The following is a 17,788-nucleotide window of genomic DNA, read 5'->3' on the forward strand; positions in this document are numbered from 1 at the left end:
GTTGGTCTACGATGGGGTTCAGCCTCTATGTTCGAATTTCTGGGCCTTCGTAGGATACCGAACTGCCAATTAGGGACGAGCCCTCTGCTGGGACAACGGAGGTGGGTCCTCTGGGTCACGCCCTGGAATTCTTGTACTTGATTGGATGAAGGAAGCGTCGGTCAGCCTTAGCACTGCACTCTGATTGGGCTATTAGCTGTGGGTGTGGCCCGGGTCCCTTTGACTCGCCTTGGCTTTTCCAGGGTTTTTAGGGGATGCATTTAGTGTTCTGGGCCTCCTCCCGGCCGGCCTCCTGCAGGTTCGGGCCGTGTATCCGGCCGTATACTTTTGGGTCGGCCCATCTTGAAGGGCGCACATCGGAAGCGGGGAGAGGCCCAGAGAAGGCTGGGGGCCTCCCTAGCTGCTCCTCGGCCTCCGTCCGGGCCACCGCGGGCGCCCCCGCCCTACCCCCACAGCCGGATGTTGTGATTTCTCTCCACCCACAGGGCCTCGCCCTCCCTCGGCCTCTGCTGCCTTATAAGGCAGCTCTACCACCCCAAGACGTAGGGACGAGCTCACACCCATTGTACAGGTGGGGAGCTGAGGTCTAGTGGCTGGCTCTAGGCAGAAAAGTTGGGAGAAAATAAGGCCGAAATTTTACAGCTGATCAACACCTTCTAACTCAACATCCTACTCCCTCCACCCTCACTTCACACACCAGGAAATGGAGGCTTGCCCAAACTTGCTAGTAAGGCAGAGCCAGCTTCAACTAGGCTTCTCAGATCCCTATCCATTCATCATCCAAAAATACAGAGAACAGCACCTTGTGCCAGGCCCTGAGCCAGGTGCTGGGGAATACAGTAGTGCCAGTAAGATAGCCAGTCTCTCTGCCTACCTTCTAGGAGAGGGATAAAGATGATAATCCTATAAATAAACAAATAAGTGGGATGGTCTGAGGGAGTGGTAAGTGCTAATAAGACATCAAGACAAAATAGTGAGGAGAAATGATCTCAGGTTGACATTTGAATTGATTCAACCACGCAAAAATCTAGGGGAACAGTTTTAAGCACAGGCAACAGCAAGTGCAAAACCCTGAGCCTAGAGTAAGTTTGGTATGTTCAAGGAACAGGAAGAAGGCCTGTATAGTTTCAAGGCCCAATAGTCTGAGATGAGATGAAGGAGCAAGGATTCTAGGTAGATCCTGGAAGGCTTTGTAGATCAATGATGAGGAGTTTGTTGTTTTCCCTAAATAAAATGGGGAGCCTTAGGATGATTTATACTTTAAAAAGATCACTCTAGCTAATGGACTTTTAGAGGGGCCAGGAGTGGAAGCACAGGGAGCAGTTGGGAGAAGACAGAGTGCGGCGGCTTGGAAGAAGGTGGCAGTGGAGATGGAGAAAGTGCATGGATTTAGGATACTTTGGGAAATAAAGATAAGTACCTTGAAAAAGGGAAATCCAGTGGCCAGCAGGACAAAGGGCAGGTACTTCACCCAGTGAAGCCTGCTGTGTCCAAGTGAGATCTAAGTGTTGAGTGAGAATGTATAGGTTTCAGAGGTAACATGAGTGGAGCAGGAAAGAGCCACTGGATGCAAGTTCATATTCAAAATTCTGTAGAGGAAGTTAGTAAGGGCTCAAGCATTTGGTCAGAGCACTGAAGTAGAGTTTCAGGTGCAAGGTGGAATGCACTTGAGGGACAAGAAATGAGGCTCAGGCCTTGAAGAGGCCTGGATGAGGAAGGTCCTTGGAAGCTAGGTAAGGAGGAGGTTGGACTTCATTTTGAGGGTAGTGAGGAGCTGTCCAGGGTGTGTTAAACTAGGGACTAACTTCATCAGATTTGCTTATTCTGTGCCACACTGTGGAGGATGTGCTGGAGTGAGGGTGAAGGGTTGGGAGAGAGGGGCTTGGGCTGACTTATAAACACCTATTGCTTTGGTGCCCAGCTTCTAAGCACCCCTCCCCTTTGGGAGGAAACCTATAAAATGCAGAGGCATGCCCTGGTTTCCACTAGGGAAATCAGAGAGGAGGCAGAACTTATTCTCCAAGGTCCCTGGTAGCTGGAACATGTTTTCAATGCCTGCAAGCAGGTCTTTGAAATCCAAAGCAAGTGATTAACATAGAAGCATCAGAGGCCCATTTAGGGTTCATTAAGGTGGCAGTGGAAGAAGAAGGGGAGGTGGTCAAGCCAGGTCCTTTCTGGGGCCAGGGGATTCAGCAAGCGCCTAAGAACATCAAATCAATTCTTTGTCTGCCCAAGTTACCCAGAATTTTCTCCATTGTTTGGAGCCATGTGTCCTGAGTAAGAGAGGTGGGAGGTCCTTTGAAGAGGAAATATTAAAGAGAGGAATGATGCCCCATGCTGGGGCAGTGGCCAGGTTAGAGCTATCATGGAGCTGGGATGAATAAGACTTGGCGACTTATTTGGGGTGAGGAAGGGAAGGTATCACACATGACTCTCAGGTTCTGACTCTTCAGACCCATTCTCTGTCTATGGGCAAAGTGATCCTTTTTATTTATTTTTCTTTGCTTTTTAGGGCCGTGCCTGCAGCATACAGAGGTTCCCAGGCTAGGGGTTGAATCAGAGCTACAGCTGCTGGCCTATGCCATAGCCACAGCACCCCGGGGATCCGAGTGGTGCCTGCCTGCCACCTACACCACAGCTCACAGCTCACGGCAACACTGGTTTCCCTACCCACTGAGCAAGGCCTGGGATCGAATCTGCATCCTTATGGATAATAGTTGGATTCATTTCCATTGGGCCACAGCAGGAACTCCAAAGGTGATCCTTTTTAAAGGACAAATATTTCACTATTCATCTGACATATGCATATGCATTTCTAGGGTTTAACCTATAAATATAATTGCACTCAAGCAAAATAAGAAATGAATGTTCAAGGTTGGTCATTGCAGCATGGTCCAGAAATTCCAAATGTACTGATTGTACTTAATAGGGACTAGTTAAGATTTTGTCCTTTCCTGTATAGGAATACTATGTTGCTTTTTATTTATTTATTTATTTATTTATTGTTAATATATAATTTTGAATGTTTATTTCTTGTTTTCTTTTTCTTTTTTTGGCCATACCCATGGCATGTGGAAGGTCCCAGGCCAGGGACTGAACTTGTGCTGCAGATACAACCTGCACCACAGATGCAGCAATGGTGGATCCTTAACCTGATGTGCTCGCCACACAGGAAATTCCCTACCTAGTTTTTTTAAAAGTGTGGGGGTCCAAAAATAAATAAATAGATAAATAAATAAAATTAGGGAGTTCCCTGTGGTCTCGTGGTTAGGACTCAGCACTTTTTTTTTTTTCTTTTTACAGCTGCAGCAGCAGCATATGGAAGTTCCCCAGGGCAGGGGTTGAATTGGAGCTAAAGCTGCAGCCCATGCCATAGCCATAGCAACACAGGATCCGAGCCACATCTGTAACCAACACTGCAGCTTACAGCAAGGCCAAATGCTTAACCCACTGAGCCAGAGCAGAGATTGAAACTGCATCCTCACAGAGACAACAGCTCAGGTCCTTAACCTGCTGAGCAGCAATGGGAACTCAGCACTTTCACCAATGTGGCCTGGGTTCTATCCCTAGTCTGGGAACTGAGATCCCACATCAAGCCACTGCATACCACAGCCAAATATAAATAAATAAACAAAGTGTGAGGGTGCTCTTCATGAACTAATATAAACAATCTCCAAGATGTATTGCTTTTTGGTCTGTTAGTTTGTTTTGACTCTGCCTGAGGCATGTGGAAGTTCCTGTACCAGGAATCGAACCCGCACTGCTGCTGCAACTTGCACAGCAGAAGTGACAACCCAGATCCTTAACCTACTGAGCCATCAAGGAATTCCTTTAAGATTATTGTTAAATGAATAAAACAAAGCATGGAACAATGGGTAAGGTTTCTACTGGATGTATTTAAAAGGAAAAAAAAAAAAAAAAAGGTCAGGCTAGTTTAGATTATGCTGCCCTAACAGACAATCCCTAAATTTCAGTGACTTAAACAGAGTTTATTTCTCAGGTATACTCTGTGTCCAATGCAGGTTGTTGGAATGTGGGGAAGTTTCACTCAGAGTAGCCACTCAGGGACCCAGGACTCCATCTCAATCTGAGCTTCTACAATGGCAGGAATACAAGGAAATATGATAAATCATATGGTAGCTCTTAAAGCTTGCACCTAATGGAGTTCCCACTGTGGCTCAGGGGGAAAAGGATCCAGTGTTGCTACAAACTGTGGTGTAGATTGAAGATGCAGCTCAGATCTGTGGCTGTGGCGTAGGTTGCAGCTCCACTTCGACCCCTCGCCTGGGAACTTCCATATGTCACCAGTGCAGCCTTAAAAAGAAAAAAAAGGGGAGTTCCCATTGTGGCTCATCGAAAATGAATCTGACTAGTATCAGTGAGGACACAGGTTCGATTCCCGGCCTCTCTCAGTGGGTTAAAGATCGGGTGTTGCTGTGAGCTGTGGTGTAGGTCACAGATGCGGCTTGGATCTGGTGTTGTGGCTGTGGCGGAGGCCAGTGGCTATAGCTCCAATTGGACCCTTAGCCTGGGTACCTCCGTATGCCACAGGTGCAGCCCTAAAAAGACAAAAAAAAAAAAAAAGCTTGCACCCGAAAGCGACATAAATCACTTCTGCTCATATTTCATTGGTCAAGGCAGCCATATGGCCACAACTAACCTGAGAGGGGTGAGGAGGTCCAACACTATTGTGAGAGATTTCCTCCGGTGTGGCTTTAGTGACATTCATCATCATTCAGATATGGTGGAAGTGATGCACATGAGGTCTGAGGCCAGGTCACCAAAGGCCACACAGCCTGATTCTTTTGCAATGCATTTTCTCCAGAAGCTTCTCTCGGGATGTTCCCTCAGGATCATCAACCGAGCTCTGATAAGCCCACGTTGAATAGACAGGTCACGTGTAGATCATGCTCTGCTATGGTTGACAGTTCCAGCTGAGCGCAGCCTTTCAGTTGTCCCACCCAGAGCACCAGACAGATGAGCAGAGAAGTCTCTGGGCGATTCCAGCTCCTGGGCATTCCCATCAACCCCAGCTGTTCAAGTACCCCCTGCTGAGGCCCCTGGCTTTGTGGCAGAGAGAGCCACCCCTGCTGTGTCCTGCCTGAATTCCCAACCCGGAATACTCATCAGAAAATAAGTTGTTGTTTTATGCCACTAAATTGGGAATGGTTTGCTATACAGAAACAGATTCTAGAATAATTTCCTTTTTTTTTTTTTTGCTTTTTTTTTTTTTTTTTTTTTTTTTTTTTGCTTTTTAGGGCCGCTCCTGAGGCATATGGAGATTCCCAGGCTAGGGGTCTAATTGGAGATAACAACTGCCAGCCTACACCATAGCCACAGCAACACAAAATCCAAGCCACATCTGCGACCTATACCACAGCTCACAGCAATGCCAGATCCTTAACCTACTGAGCGAGGTCAGGGATTAACCTGCAACTTCATGCTTCCTAGCCGGATTCGTTTCTGCTGTGCCATGACGGGAACTCCTCAGAGGCTCTAGTCTTGAGGCATAAGGGAGAGTGAAAATTCTTGGCTGCGAGCAGCGGAACATGACTCTAGCTACTTAAACAAAAGGAATTTTACTTTATGGGAATGCACTCAGTGGTTCATAGTATCATCTAGAAGGAATAGTCTTGGAAGTAGGCAGGAATTAGGGGCCACCAGAGAGAATCAGGAAGCAGGAATTATAGCAGACACTGTGGTTGTCCACTTAATGTATGTACTACTCCCCTTCCTTGTTGCAGAGTACCAGTTCTCCTCCTGTGGCCACTTTACTTCACACACCTCTGATGTGGCTCCAGGGTTGATTGGCCTAAGACAGTTATGGAGATTCCCTTACCTTTGCCAGAGATTGGTTTAGGAGTCTCAGGAGACCTAGTTCTGGCCATTGAGCCATGAGAGGAGATCAGCTTGGGATTTTTTGGAAGAAGGTTTCCTCATTTCTAGGAAGAATCTAATGGAAGGAAAAATCCCCCTTCGCTGGAGTTTATACGTGATTCCTAGAGCTGTGGCAGCCATCTTGTGACCATGAGGGAATCAGTCTGAAGGTATGCACACGGAGGACTATATAAACAAAAAGAGGAAAGAACTTAGGTTTTTTTTTTTTGTTTGTTTGGTTTTTTTTTGTCTTTTGTCTTTTTAGGGCTGGACCCACGGCACATGGAAGTTCCCAGGCTAAGGGTCAAATCGGAGATTTAGCTGCTGGCCACAACTACAGCCACAACCACACCAGATCTAAGCCACATCTGCAACCTATACCACAGCTCACGGCAACACTGGATCCTTAGCCCACTGAGTGAGGCCAGGGATCAAACCTGCGTCCTCATGGATCCTAGTCAGGTTCATTAACCACTGAGCCAAGACGGGAACTCCAGAACTTAGGTTCTTGATGATGTTGCTAAACTCCTGAAATCATTGTTCTTGGATTCCTTTCACTCTAGACCTCTTCTGTTGAGAAATGATAAATTTGAATTTCCTTACTGCTTAGGCTTAGTTTTTGTTGAAAGCCATCCTGACTTATGCCATGTTGCAGGGACTATCAGGTTGGGGTGCAACTGTGCAATACCAGACTTCCAACTCCAACTCTTTTCACAATCCCTGCATGGTCTGCTCAGGATTAAGAGTCCTGGGAGAGAGCACTCATTGGCCGCATTAGGTACCTCTGACTATGTTAATATAGGGAGAGAGTGATCTGGTCCTTTGGGCTTCCATAGTAGGAGGTGGTCACTGGAAGTTACCTTTTCCCACACAATGGGGGGAGGGATGACCCCCAACGGAAACTGGGAGACTAGAGGAAGAGGAAGGAGGAATAATGCTGAACATCCAAATACCCATGAATGTCCACATCTGGTCCCCACAGACCTCTTGGCTCATCTCACATTCCATACAAAGCACCCTGTGCTCACCAGATTCTTCATCTGACATGCTGCATTCAGGCTTCTGTGAATTTATAGTACTCACTCTGCCTGGAAGCCCTTCTCTCCCTTTCCCGTCTGAAAATCCCTGTTCATTGTGCAGACCTGTTTAAAAGGCCCCTTCCATTTGAAAGGGATGCTGTCTTCTCATCAGGAGGAAGGAGCCAATACGGGGCCAGCTCTGGGCCTTGGACTGTATTCAGGTACAATCAAGAACTGAGGGAATTCCCTGGTGACTCAGTGGGTTAAGGACCTGCTGTTATCACTTCTGTGGTGCAGGTTCAATCCCTGGTCCAGGAACTTCCACATGCCCTGAGTGCAGCCAGAGAGAGAGAGAGAGAGAGAGAGAGAGGGAGAGAGAGAGAGAGAGAACACTGGGGAAGGTGCTTTCACTTTAATGAGCTCATCTATCTATCTTATAGTTGGTTTTTTTTTTTTTTTGTCTTTTTTTTTGTCTTTTTGTGTTTTCTAGGGCTGTACCTGTGGCATATGGAGGTTCCCAAGCTAGGGGTCTAATTGGAGCTGTTGCTGCTGGCCTATGCCACAGCCACAACAACACGAGATCCGAGCCGTGTCTGTGACCTACACCACGCTGGATCCTTAACCCACTGAGCAAGGCCAGGGATCGAACCTGCAACCTCATGGTTCCTAGTCAGGTTCGTTAACCACTGTGCCACGATGGGAACTCCTAGTTTTAGTTTCATCATGGTCTTAATAGCTATCACATCAACTCTGGAAAACAATTGTTGAAATAGTGACTCTACCCTTGCTCTCCTATTGCTGTGTTTCTATTCCAGGAAGTCTTCCATGGTCTGCCTCTCTTCCAGCAGAATTAAGGGAGATTATCTTTGGTGGGCCTGACCTAATCAGAGCCCTTAAGTAATGGGGTTCTTTCTGGCACAGGAAATTCTACAGGTAAGAGAGAATTGATGTGGGGGAGATTCTCTGTTGTTGGCTTAGAAGATGGAAGAGGCCCTATGACAAGAAATGTAGGCAGCTTCTAGATACTGAGGGCAGCCCTGGCTGATGGCTTGCTAAAAACAGGGACCTCAGTCCCACAAAGGCAAGGAACTGAATTCTGCCAATGACCTGAATGATCTTGGAAGGGGATTTTTCTCCAGCACCTCTAGAGAACTCAGCCTTGATCTCAGATTTGTGAGACCCTGAGCAGAAAACTGAGTCACCTAGTGCTGGACTTTTGACCTACAGATTGGTAAACAAATAAACGGGTATTGTTTTAAGCCGCAAAGTTTGTGGTTAATTTTAGGGAGCAATAGAAAACGAATATACTTCCCCATGGACTACAAGTTTCCTCAAGTAGTGAGCTTCTGTTGGATTTCTTTAACCTCCTTGTTTCCCAATAGGACCTGGAACATAAGAAAGGCACCCCTTTCTTCCGTCTCCACTATCTTGGAAAGCAGGGGAGATGCTGTTCCTTATTAGCTACTCCAACCCACCAACCCCCAATTTTCTCTTCCTTGGGGGCTTACTGAAGAAACTGCTTGGCTTTCCATAAATAGCCTGTGCCCCACCAGGCCCAGAAGGGCAACTTGACCAATCTCTGCTTCTCAGGCCTCAGGGAACTTTGACCAGTTCTATTGATCTGGACACCTGGGCAAGTGGTTGAACCAACCGACAGACGCCATGAGGGCTCTGCTGCTCTTGGGGATCCTGCTGGTGAGCCTGGAGTCAGCTCTTTTGGTAAGGGCTGTGGGAACCAGGAGGTTTGTCCTGGGATGGCTCTGGGGGTGGGGGAGTCCCTATCCCAGTCTTGGCCTTGGTCTCTTCCCATGACCTTTTAGTCCAGGTGATTGGAAGGCCTGTTTGGAAAGATGAGACCAGCCCATAAGGCCCAGGTGGAAGGGAGAGAGACAGCTGGTGCTGGTGGATATGAGGACGTGGCCTACATTTCTTGTCACCTTGAGGAGACAGTGGGAACAGGAAGGATCCAGGCCTTCTGTGTTTCTGGGCTGTGAGAGGAAGCTGGGAACCAGCATGGGATCAGGGCAGGCCTTTTCGTCCTGGGTAAATTCCCTGCTCTCTTTCCTGCCCTGTAGATTCCACCTTGGAAAGACCCCAGGAAGCATAAGGTCATGGCGAGTGAGCACACAGTGGGTAAGTGGGCTGGTCACCTCCTGAGAGACCCTTGGACAGGGATGAGTACAGCGGGGAGCACGCTGATGATCAGTCTCCAGCCCTTGGAACGAGGACGGGGAGCCTGGACACTCTTTACTCTTGCCCCCAGAGTTGCCTGGCCGGCATTCCGACTTCAGGGCCTACTATGTGCCAGGTCTTGTGCGCATGCATGCTGGGGACCCAGAGAGTCAGCTATGGGCTCCTTGAGAGTGGGACTGGGGCTGTATCTGAGTGCCTTGATCCAGCACCTGCCAGACTCCCTCAGTTTCATAAGGGCGCTTGATGGACAAGGAGGGATCAAGAGCAGGGCCACAGAACCCCAATGCCTCTGAACCCCATCTGCGCCACCTATGTGCTGGGCAACTCTGGGCCAGTGACTTGACCTCTCCAAGCTTCGATTTCCCCATCTGTAAAGCCAGGCTGGTAAAAGTAAAACTCTTAGGGTTTTGAAGAAGGAGAAATGAGTCATTAACCCTGGTGAGGCACTCAGTCCAGTATGATGCATGGCAAATGCTTAAAATATACTGGGGGAAAAAAAGGAGTTCCCGTTGCGGCACAGTGGAAATGAATCCAACTAGGAACCATGAGGTTGCGGGTTCGATCCCTGGCCTCGCTTAGTGGGTTAAGAATCTGGTGTTGCCGTGAGCTGTGGTGTAGGTCTCAGATGAGGCTCGGATTCAGGGTTGCTGTGGCTGTGGTACAGGCCGGCAGCTGTAGCTCTGATTGGACCCCTAGCCTGGGAACTCCATATGCTGTGGATGTGACCCTAAAAAGCAAAACGAAAAATAAATAAAATAAAATATATTGGCTTTTGGAGTTCCCCTGTGGCCCAGCGGGTTAAGAAACTGACTAGAATCCACGAGTGTGTGGGTTCAATCCCTGGCTTCGCTCAGTGAGTTAAGGATCCAGCATTGCTGCAAGCTGTGGCATGTGTCACAAGCTGTAGCACAGGTCACAAGTGCAGCTCAGATTCAATGTTGCTGTTTCTGTGGTTGTGGCATAGGCTGGAAATTGCAGCTCTGATTTGACCCCTAGCCTGGGAACTTCCATATGCCTCAGGTGCAGCCCTAAAAAAAATAATAAATAAATAATTTTAAAATATATATATATAGGCTTTTATTATCAAGCTCCCTTTAGATAGGGGATGTCTGCCATCTCGCCCCTGCCTTAGCTCCCCATTGCCTTTATCCTGCTAGGGCACTAAATATTTACCTAAAGTTGTGAACTAGATTGATCCTGGCTTGGTGGGATCAGACCCAGCCCCTTAACACGGCCCTGAGGCCAAGCACAGCCAGCACTCCACACACAGCAATACTGCACTCCTCCCTCTAGCCTGACCCAACCTAGCTGCCCGGATCTTGCCTAAAACCATCAACTTAGGGCCCTCCTCTGTGTCCATTCCATTTGCATCTTAAAAGTCCATCTCAGACCCTTCTCTCTTCCTTACCGTCCTGCTGATTTGGTCCTTAGTGCAAGTGCCACTGTGCTTTTAACAACAAAATAGCAGCTAATGTATACTGATCAAGTACTATGTGCCGGACTCTGTATGAGTGTTTTATAGACACGATCTCATTTAAGTTTCACAAGGCTTCTCTGAAGTCGATAGAGTCAATTCTTATTATTTGTGGTAGCATGTTCTATAAAGTCACTAAGAACACTAAATTAGCTGGAATTCCCATTGTGGCTCAATGATAATGAAACCAACTAGTTTCCATGAGGACGTGGGTTCAATCCCTGGCTCGGCTCAGTGGGTTACGGATCTGGCGCTGCCATGAGCTGTGGTGTAGGTCACAGATGTGATTCAGATCCTGTGTTGCTGTGGCTGTGGCAGGCAGCTGCAGCTCCAATTCAACCCCTAGCCTGGGAACTTATGCCACATTTGCAGCCCTAAAACAAACAAACAAAACTCACTGAATTAGCAAAAATGGAACTGTTGTTCCTAGAGGAAATATAGGGTTAGCTTCTTGTGAGTTCTGGTCACATTTTCATCAGTCTCATCAATATATAACCTTGTTTTCATGTGTGATTCTCTTTAATGACACTTTGCTTAATATGTATTGTTTATTCATTGATATTGAGCTCATTGCCAGCAGCACTATTGCTCATGCCTGGACAAAGCTTACGTAACACACAAATATTCTCCTAAGGCACATCATGGCCCTCTTGCACTGGACAGCACTTCAGCACTCTATCTGGGGGTCATTTTCAACAGCAAAAGCATGTACCAAAAGCACAAAATTTGGGTAAAAAAAAGTGTCACTAAATAGGGTGTGAAAAGAACACTTGTTTATAACAGGAGCTGAAACAAGAAGCATGGTGTCACCTTGTTTGACCTTAGCTGGGAATGTGTACTTCAGGTGACTCAAATTTGTCACCACTCTGCACATGTCCACAAATGACTGTGAAAGCACCTTGAGCATTGGTTTGAGGTTACAAATAAATTTCAGCAAGAAGGGCACAAAATTCAGAATCTGAATAATGAGGCTCGACTATGATTTTTTTAAAATTATAATAGCAGGAGTTCCTGCTGTGGCACAGAAGGATTAGTGGTGTCTCTTCAGTGCCAAGATGAAGGTTCGATTCCTGGCCTGGCACAGTGAGTTAAAGGATTCTGTGTTGCAAGAGCTGAGGCGTAGGTGGCAGCTGTGGCTTGGCTCTGACTCTTGGCCCAGGATCTCCATGTGTCTCAGGGTGTCCAAAAAAGAAAAAAAAAAAATGAGTAAAAATAAAATTATAATAGAAATATTTTATTGTAAAAACTTTAAAAGCTACAGAAATAGAAATGAAGGAAAAGTAACCCCTAATCCATTATCTTCCAAAAACCACTTTTACAAATTTTGGAGATTTGTCTCTAGATTTCTTCTTTATGCCTATGTAAATGTATTTGTACAAAAATAGAACCATACTGACATGCTGAGGGATTTTTGCTGCACCTGTGTCATGTGGAAATTCTTGGGCCAGGGACTGAACCCATGCCATAGAAACAACCCAAGCCACTGCAGTGACAACACCAAATCTTTAACCCATGGCACCACAAGGGAACTCCGTAACATGCTGGTTTTTTTTAATTTAAAAATTATGCACACCTTTCTGTATTAATAAATATATATCATCATTAAGTTTTTTTATTGTGGTAATATACATATGACATAAAATGTACTATCTCAACCTTTTTTAAGTTTGCTGTGCAGTGGTATTAATACACACATATTGCTGTGTAATCATTACCACCACCCATCTCCAGAATTCTTTTCATCCTGCAAAACTGACAACCTTCAACTGTACTGTTTTATTCATTTACTTATTATCTTCTTTTTAGGGCCATACCTGCAACATATGGAAGTTCCCAGGTTAGGGGGCCAGGTGGAGCTGCAGCTAAGGCCTATGCCACAGCCACAGCAATGCCAGATCCAAGACTCATCTGCGACCTACCCTGCAGTTTGTGGCAATGCTGGATTCTTAACCCACTGAGCTAGCCCAGGGATCCAACTCAAATCTTCATGGCTACTAGTCATATTCTTAACCCACTGAGCCACAATGGGAACTCCTGTACTCTGTATTATTATGGCCATTTTACAGATGAGGAAACTAAGGCTCAGAGTGGTCAAGTGACTTCAACATTCAGTAAGTATTCATTAAGTACCTACTTTGTGGCAAGCACTCTTCTAGGCCTGGGGGCTGCAGACTTGCCCAAGGTCACACAGGTAGTAGGTGGTGGAGTCAAGTGTCCACTCCAATATCTGACTCTAGAACCCAACTCTTAAGCAGGCTGTGGCCTTAAAGGCACAGTAATCTTTTCAAAGGTCTATGCTTCTCCACCCAGACCCCGAGGGATGGTACCTGGGCAGTGGGGCTCGGGGAAAGTCATCAAGGAGTATGTTATCCCTGCAGTTCTCACCGTCACGGGGGAGCCCTGTCACTTCCCCTTCCAGTACCACCGGCAGCTGTATTACAAGTGCATCCAAAGAGGCCAGCGTGGCCCCCGACCCTGGTAAGACTACCTGGAAGGGGTTGGAGCAGGGGCCTGGGGGAGGTGGACTCTGCCTATCCTTCTGCCCATGGAACCCTGCTTGGAGAAAGGGGGCTGTGATAGGGGAGGGCAGGCCAGCCCCTGGGCAAGGAAGCCTCATCTCTCTCTCTCTCTGTTAGTTTCAGGTATACAACAAGGTGATTCAGTTATGTACATTTTTTTTTCAGATTATTTTCCATTACAGTTATTACAAGATACTGAATATAGTTCCTCGTATTATATAGTAAATCCCTCCTGTTATATAGTAAATCCTTTTTATCTAGTATATGTACAATAGTTTGTATCTGTTGATCCCATACTCCTCTCTACCTCCCTTTCCCCTTTGGTAACGAGAAGTTTGTGCATCTGTTTCTGTTTTGTATATAGATTCATTTGCATTATTTTTTAGATTCCATATATGTGATATCATATTATATTTGTCTGTCTTAGTATGATATTCCTTAGGTCCATTCATGTTGCTGTAAATGACAATATTTCATTCTTTTTTATGACTAAGTAATATCCCATCACATATGTATGTAGTGTGTATATATATATACATACACACAAATACACCACATCTTCTTAAACCAATCATCTGTTGATGGGCACTTGGGTTGTTTCCATGACTTAAGGTTTATGTCTTTCTGCAGGTGTGCTACAACCCCCAACTTCGAGAAGGACCAGCGATGGGCATACTGCCTGGAGCCCATGAAAGTGAAAGGTGCCACACAACCTTTGGGGTGGCTCAGGGCCTTTTCATTACCCGTAGCTACTCTCCTGGGTATCATCAGACCCTAAACACTTGGGATTCTGGGCCCACCTAGCCCTTTCCCTCCCTCCAGAGGGAAAGGTTCTAAGAGGGGCTGGCCCCATTTTGCAGGTTGGTAGACTCCTCAACTTTGGGAGGCCAAGCTCACGAGACAAGCAGGTTTGGGACTTGGCCCCTGTCTGTCTGACTCAGGTCCCTCACTCTTTCCCCCACTGTCCATCTCACAGACCACTGCAACAAAGGCAACCCCTGCCAGAAAGGAGGGACCTGTGTGAACATGCCAAATGGCCCACACTGCATCTGTCCAGATCACTTCACTGGGAAGCACTGTCAGAAAGGTAAGGAGATGCTGAAGCTGGGGGCGCTGGGGAGCAGGGGTGGCCATGGGCCTACTGAAGAGGCCCAGTGGATTCCCAGAGGCTTGGCCTGGTCCAAAACCCTCCTGAGGCTAACCCATTGCTTTGTCACCAGAGAAGTGCTTCGAGCCCCAGTTCCTCCAGTTCTTTCAAGAGAATGAAATATGGCATAGGTTTGAGCCTGCTGGTGTGTCCAAGTGCCAGTGCAAAGGTCCTAAGGCCCAATGCAAGCCAGTGGCCAGCCAGGGTGAGTGGATTGGTGGGGAGATGGCCAGGGAGGAGGGAGGAAGGTGGGGAAGAGAAGCCAGGTGGAGTGCCAGTTTAAGAGGCAGCTCTCTGTGGGGCTTTGGGCCTAGGGGTGGGCCAACATGCACGTTCTCCCAGTCTGCAGCACCAACCCGTGTCTCAATGGGGGCAGCTGCCTGCAGACTGAGGGCCACCGCCTGTGTCGTTGCCCCACTGGCTATGCAGGACGCCTGTGTGACGTGGGTGAGTCAGGGTCTGGGAGAAGCAGAAGCCCCGCCCCACATGGGAAGGGCTTGTGGAGAGCGAGGAGGGAGACTGGAGGATTGGGTGAGAAGGCGGAAGGCGGCGGGAAACCAAACCATCACTTAGCTGCAGGGAGCCTTTACTCTCTCCAGACCTCAAGGAGAGGTGCTACAGTGACCGGGGGCTCAGCTACCGCGGCATGGCCCAGACTACGCTCTCGGGAGCACCCTGTCAGCCGTGGGCCTCGGAGGCCACCTACTGGAACATGACCGCAGAGCAAGCTCTGAACTGGGGACTGGGAGACCATGCCTTCTGCCGGTGGGCCGGGTGGAGCCGGGCTGGGCATCCCCCTCCGCCTCAGGGCCATTTGGGCTTCTCACGCTCTAACAGCGCCTCACACACCCCATCCCAAATTGTGGTCACAGGAACCCGGACAACGACACCCGCCCGTGGTGCTTCGTTTGGAGAGGCGACCAACTGAGCTGGCAATATTGCCGCCTGGCACGCTGCCAGGCTCCTATCGGGGAAGCGCCCCCAATCCTTACTCCGACCCAGAGCCCCTCCGAGCACCAGGACTCGCCCCTTCTCTCGCGGGAGCCTCAGCCCACGACCCAGACCCCGTCTCAAAACCTGACCTCAGGTAGTTGGGAAGGGTTAAGAAGTCGGCGCGGAGAGGGCGCAGGGCGAGCTACATTCCAACCGATGGTGGGTCTCCCTGTGCTCAGCCTATGTTCCTCCTACAGCCTGGTGCGCGCCGCCGGAGCAGCGTGGTCCTCTGCCCAGTGCGGGCCTGGTGGGCTGCGGACAGCGACTCCGCAAACGGCTGTCTTCTCTGAACCGCATCGTCGGGGGACTGGTGGCTCTCCCCGGGGCGCACCCCTACATCGCCGCGCTGTACTGGGGTCAAAATTTCTGCGCAGGCAGTCTCATCGCCCCCTGTTGGGTGCTGACCGCGGCTCACTGCCTGCAGAACCGGCGAGTGCCCACGCGCTCAGTTCCCGGCCCGGGATCCCTAGCGCGTCTCTCCTCTGTGCCAGCTTCCTTGCTACACATGCCCTACCTCCCCGCGTCCCTGCTCCACCTTTCCCTCTTCTCCCTTTCAGAGCTCCCCAGGAGGAAGCTGAAACCCCAGGAGGGGCTCCCCAGAAGGAAGCTGAAACGCAAGAAGGGGCTGGGAAGAAGGGGTTCCCGGAGGATGCTTGTGGCCCGCAATGAGCGCTCTTCCTTTTTCCAACCCTGCCCGCAGACCGGCGCCGGAGGAGCTGACTGTGGTGCTCGGCCAGGACCGCCATAATCAGAGTTGTGAGCAGTGCCAAACGCTGGCAGTGCGCTCCTACCGCCTGCACGAGTCCTACTCACCCAAGACCTACCAGCACGACCTGGGTGCGTGGGGGCGCCCCGCGGGGATCAGAGGAAGGGTGGGCAGGGCTCCGAAGTCCCAGCATCCCGGGCTCACCCTCCTCCCGGGCTGGGTTAGCTCTGGTACGCCTGAAGGAGACAGCGGACGGCTGCTGCGCACACCCGTCGCCTTTCGTTCAGCCGGTATGCCTGCCAAGAAGTGTCGCCAGCTCCGCCGAACCCGAAGGCGCGCTCTGCGAGGTGGCCGGCTGGGGCCATCAGTTCGAAGGTATTAGAACGGCTGGGTCGGGAGGGAGACTTCTGGCCACCAGAGTAGCCAAGGGAAGCCCGAGGGATTGGTACCACCAGGGACAGATGGGGCTGACCTGGTGGGTTGTTCAGGGCCGTCGTCTCTGCAGTCTTCTACAAAGGCTTGGTTCACTGTTGTGGGGGGGTCCAAATCGCTTGAAAAGTACCAGGAGAATCACACCATTTTCTCTAGGCAGTGGGCTGCAAGGGCTAATTAGGACTCCCGACCCGCGCTGGAGCAATGGGTGGGCAGGTTGGGGAGCAGGGTTTTGAGACACTGGATGGGAAGTAGGGGTGGGGTTCCAAAGCCACCCTGCTTCCACCTGATCCATTCACATCCCTGCTCCTCTCTGGCCTCAGTTTTCTCGTCTATGAAATGGTGTTAAAAGCAACTCCCTCCCTCTGGGGGTTTCTGCGGAAAGCAGGAGATTAGCAGGGATTAGAAGAGCCTGACACAGCCAGGTCCGTGGCCTGGACAGCGAGCGGAGTCGGGAGGGGTGTGAGGAAGGCGCCCTTGGTTTGCAGGGGCGGAGGAATATTCCAGTTTCCTGCAGGAGGCTCAGGTGCCGCTCATCAGTCCGGAGCGCTGCTCCGCCGCCGACGTGCACGGAGCCGCTTTCACTCCCGGCATGCTCTGCGCTGGTTTCCTCGAAGGCGGCACCGACGCGTGCCAGGTGAGCCCTCCGCCTGATTGGCGCCCTCCCCCAACCCGTGCAAGTCCAGACCCCAAGCCAAGGGCACTGAGCCGCGTGTCCTCGACCCAGGGTGACTCCGGTGGCCCTCTGGTGTGTGAAGACGAGACCGCAGAGCGCCAGCTCGTCCTGAGAGGCATCGTCAGTTGGGGTTCAGGTTGTGGCGACCGCCTCAAGCCCGGTGTGTACACGGACGTGGCCAACTACTTGGCCTGGATCCAGGAGCACACCACTTCCTGACCTCCCAGGGACTCGTCTTTCCCTCCTGGGCAGTTCTGGAATGGAAAGGTGGCTGGGGCGTGATTATGGACAGCAAGTATTGTGTTCTATTCCCCCCAGCGCTGCCAGCCCGGCTGGCTCCAGGAATGTCATACGCACTCAATAAAGTGCTTTTGAAGATGCTTGAAAGGCACAGCTAACTCTTCAGGGGCCCCTTTGGGAAATGCCAAGACTGTAAACCGATGCTCAACTTCTCCACACCCCCTCAGAGAACATGGAATCTTTTGACATCTTATACAAGATTTAGATTCATGTCCAGCTGACGTTTGCTGAGCCGCACTGTGTACCAAGCCCTATGCAGGGTGACTCCTTATACTAGTCTTTGTCTGAAACTCATATTTTAAGTTTGTCCAACAGGAGTTCTCAATCTCCACTGTACATCAAAATCACCTTGGGGAGCTTTTTGAACCTATGACCAACAGCCACTTCAAATCAATTAAATCAGTATCTCCAGGGATGGGGCTAGGAGGGTAACAGTATTTTAAAAACACTCC

General features: G+C 49.5%; 1 protein-coding gene across 6 annotated transcripts; it reads left to right on the forward strand.

Moving 5' to 3' along the window:
• Positions 39–17,423, forward strand: F12 (coagulation factor XII). Of its 6 annotated transcripts, none has more exons than XM_021081368.1 (15): positions 39–101; positions 8,487–8,615; positions 8,972–9,029; positions 12,942–13,041; positions 13,713–13,783; positions 14,059–14,169; positions 14,303–14,434; positions 14,572–14,676; positions 14,829–14,994; positions 15,102–15,316; positions 15,420–15,651; positions 15,923–16,059; positions 16,154–16,303; positions 16,849–16,997; positions 17,088–17,423. In XM_021081368.1, exons 2-15 carry the CDS (start codon positions 8,559–8,561, stop codon positions 17,253–17,255), a joined length of 1,851 nt encoding a protein of 616 aa, XP_020937027.1. In that variant the 5' UTR covers positions 39–101; positions 8,487–8,558; the 3' UTR covers positions 17,256–17,423.

Source organism: Sus scrofa, chromosome 2 (genome assembly GCF_000003025.6).
Source record: "Sus scrofa isolate TJ Tabasco breed Duroc chromosome 2, Sscrofa11.1, whole genome shotgun sequence".
Lineage (NCBI taxonomy): Eukaryota > Metazoa > Chordata > Mammalia > Artiodactyla > Suidae > Sus > Sus scrofa.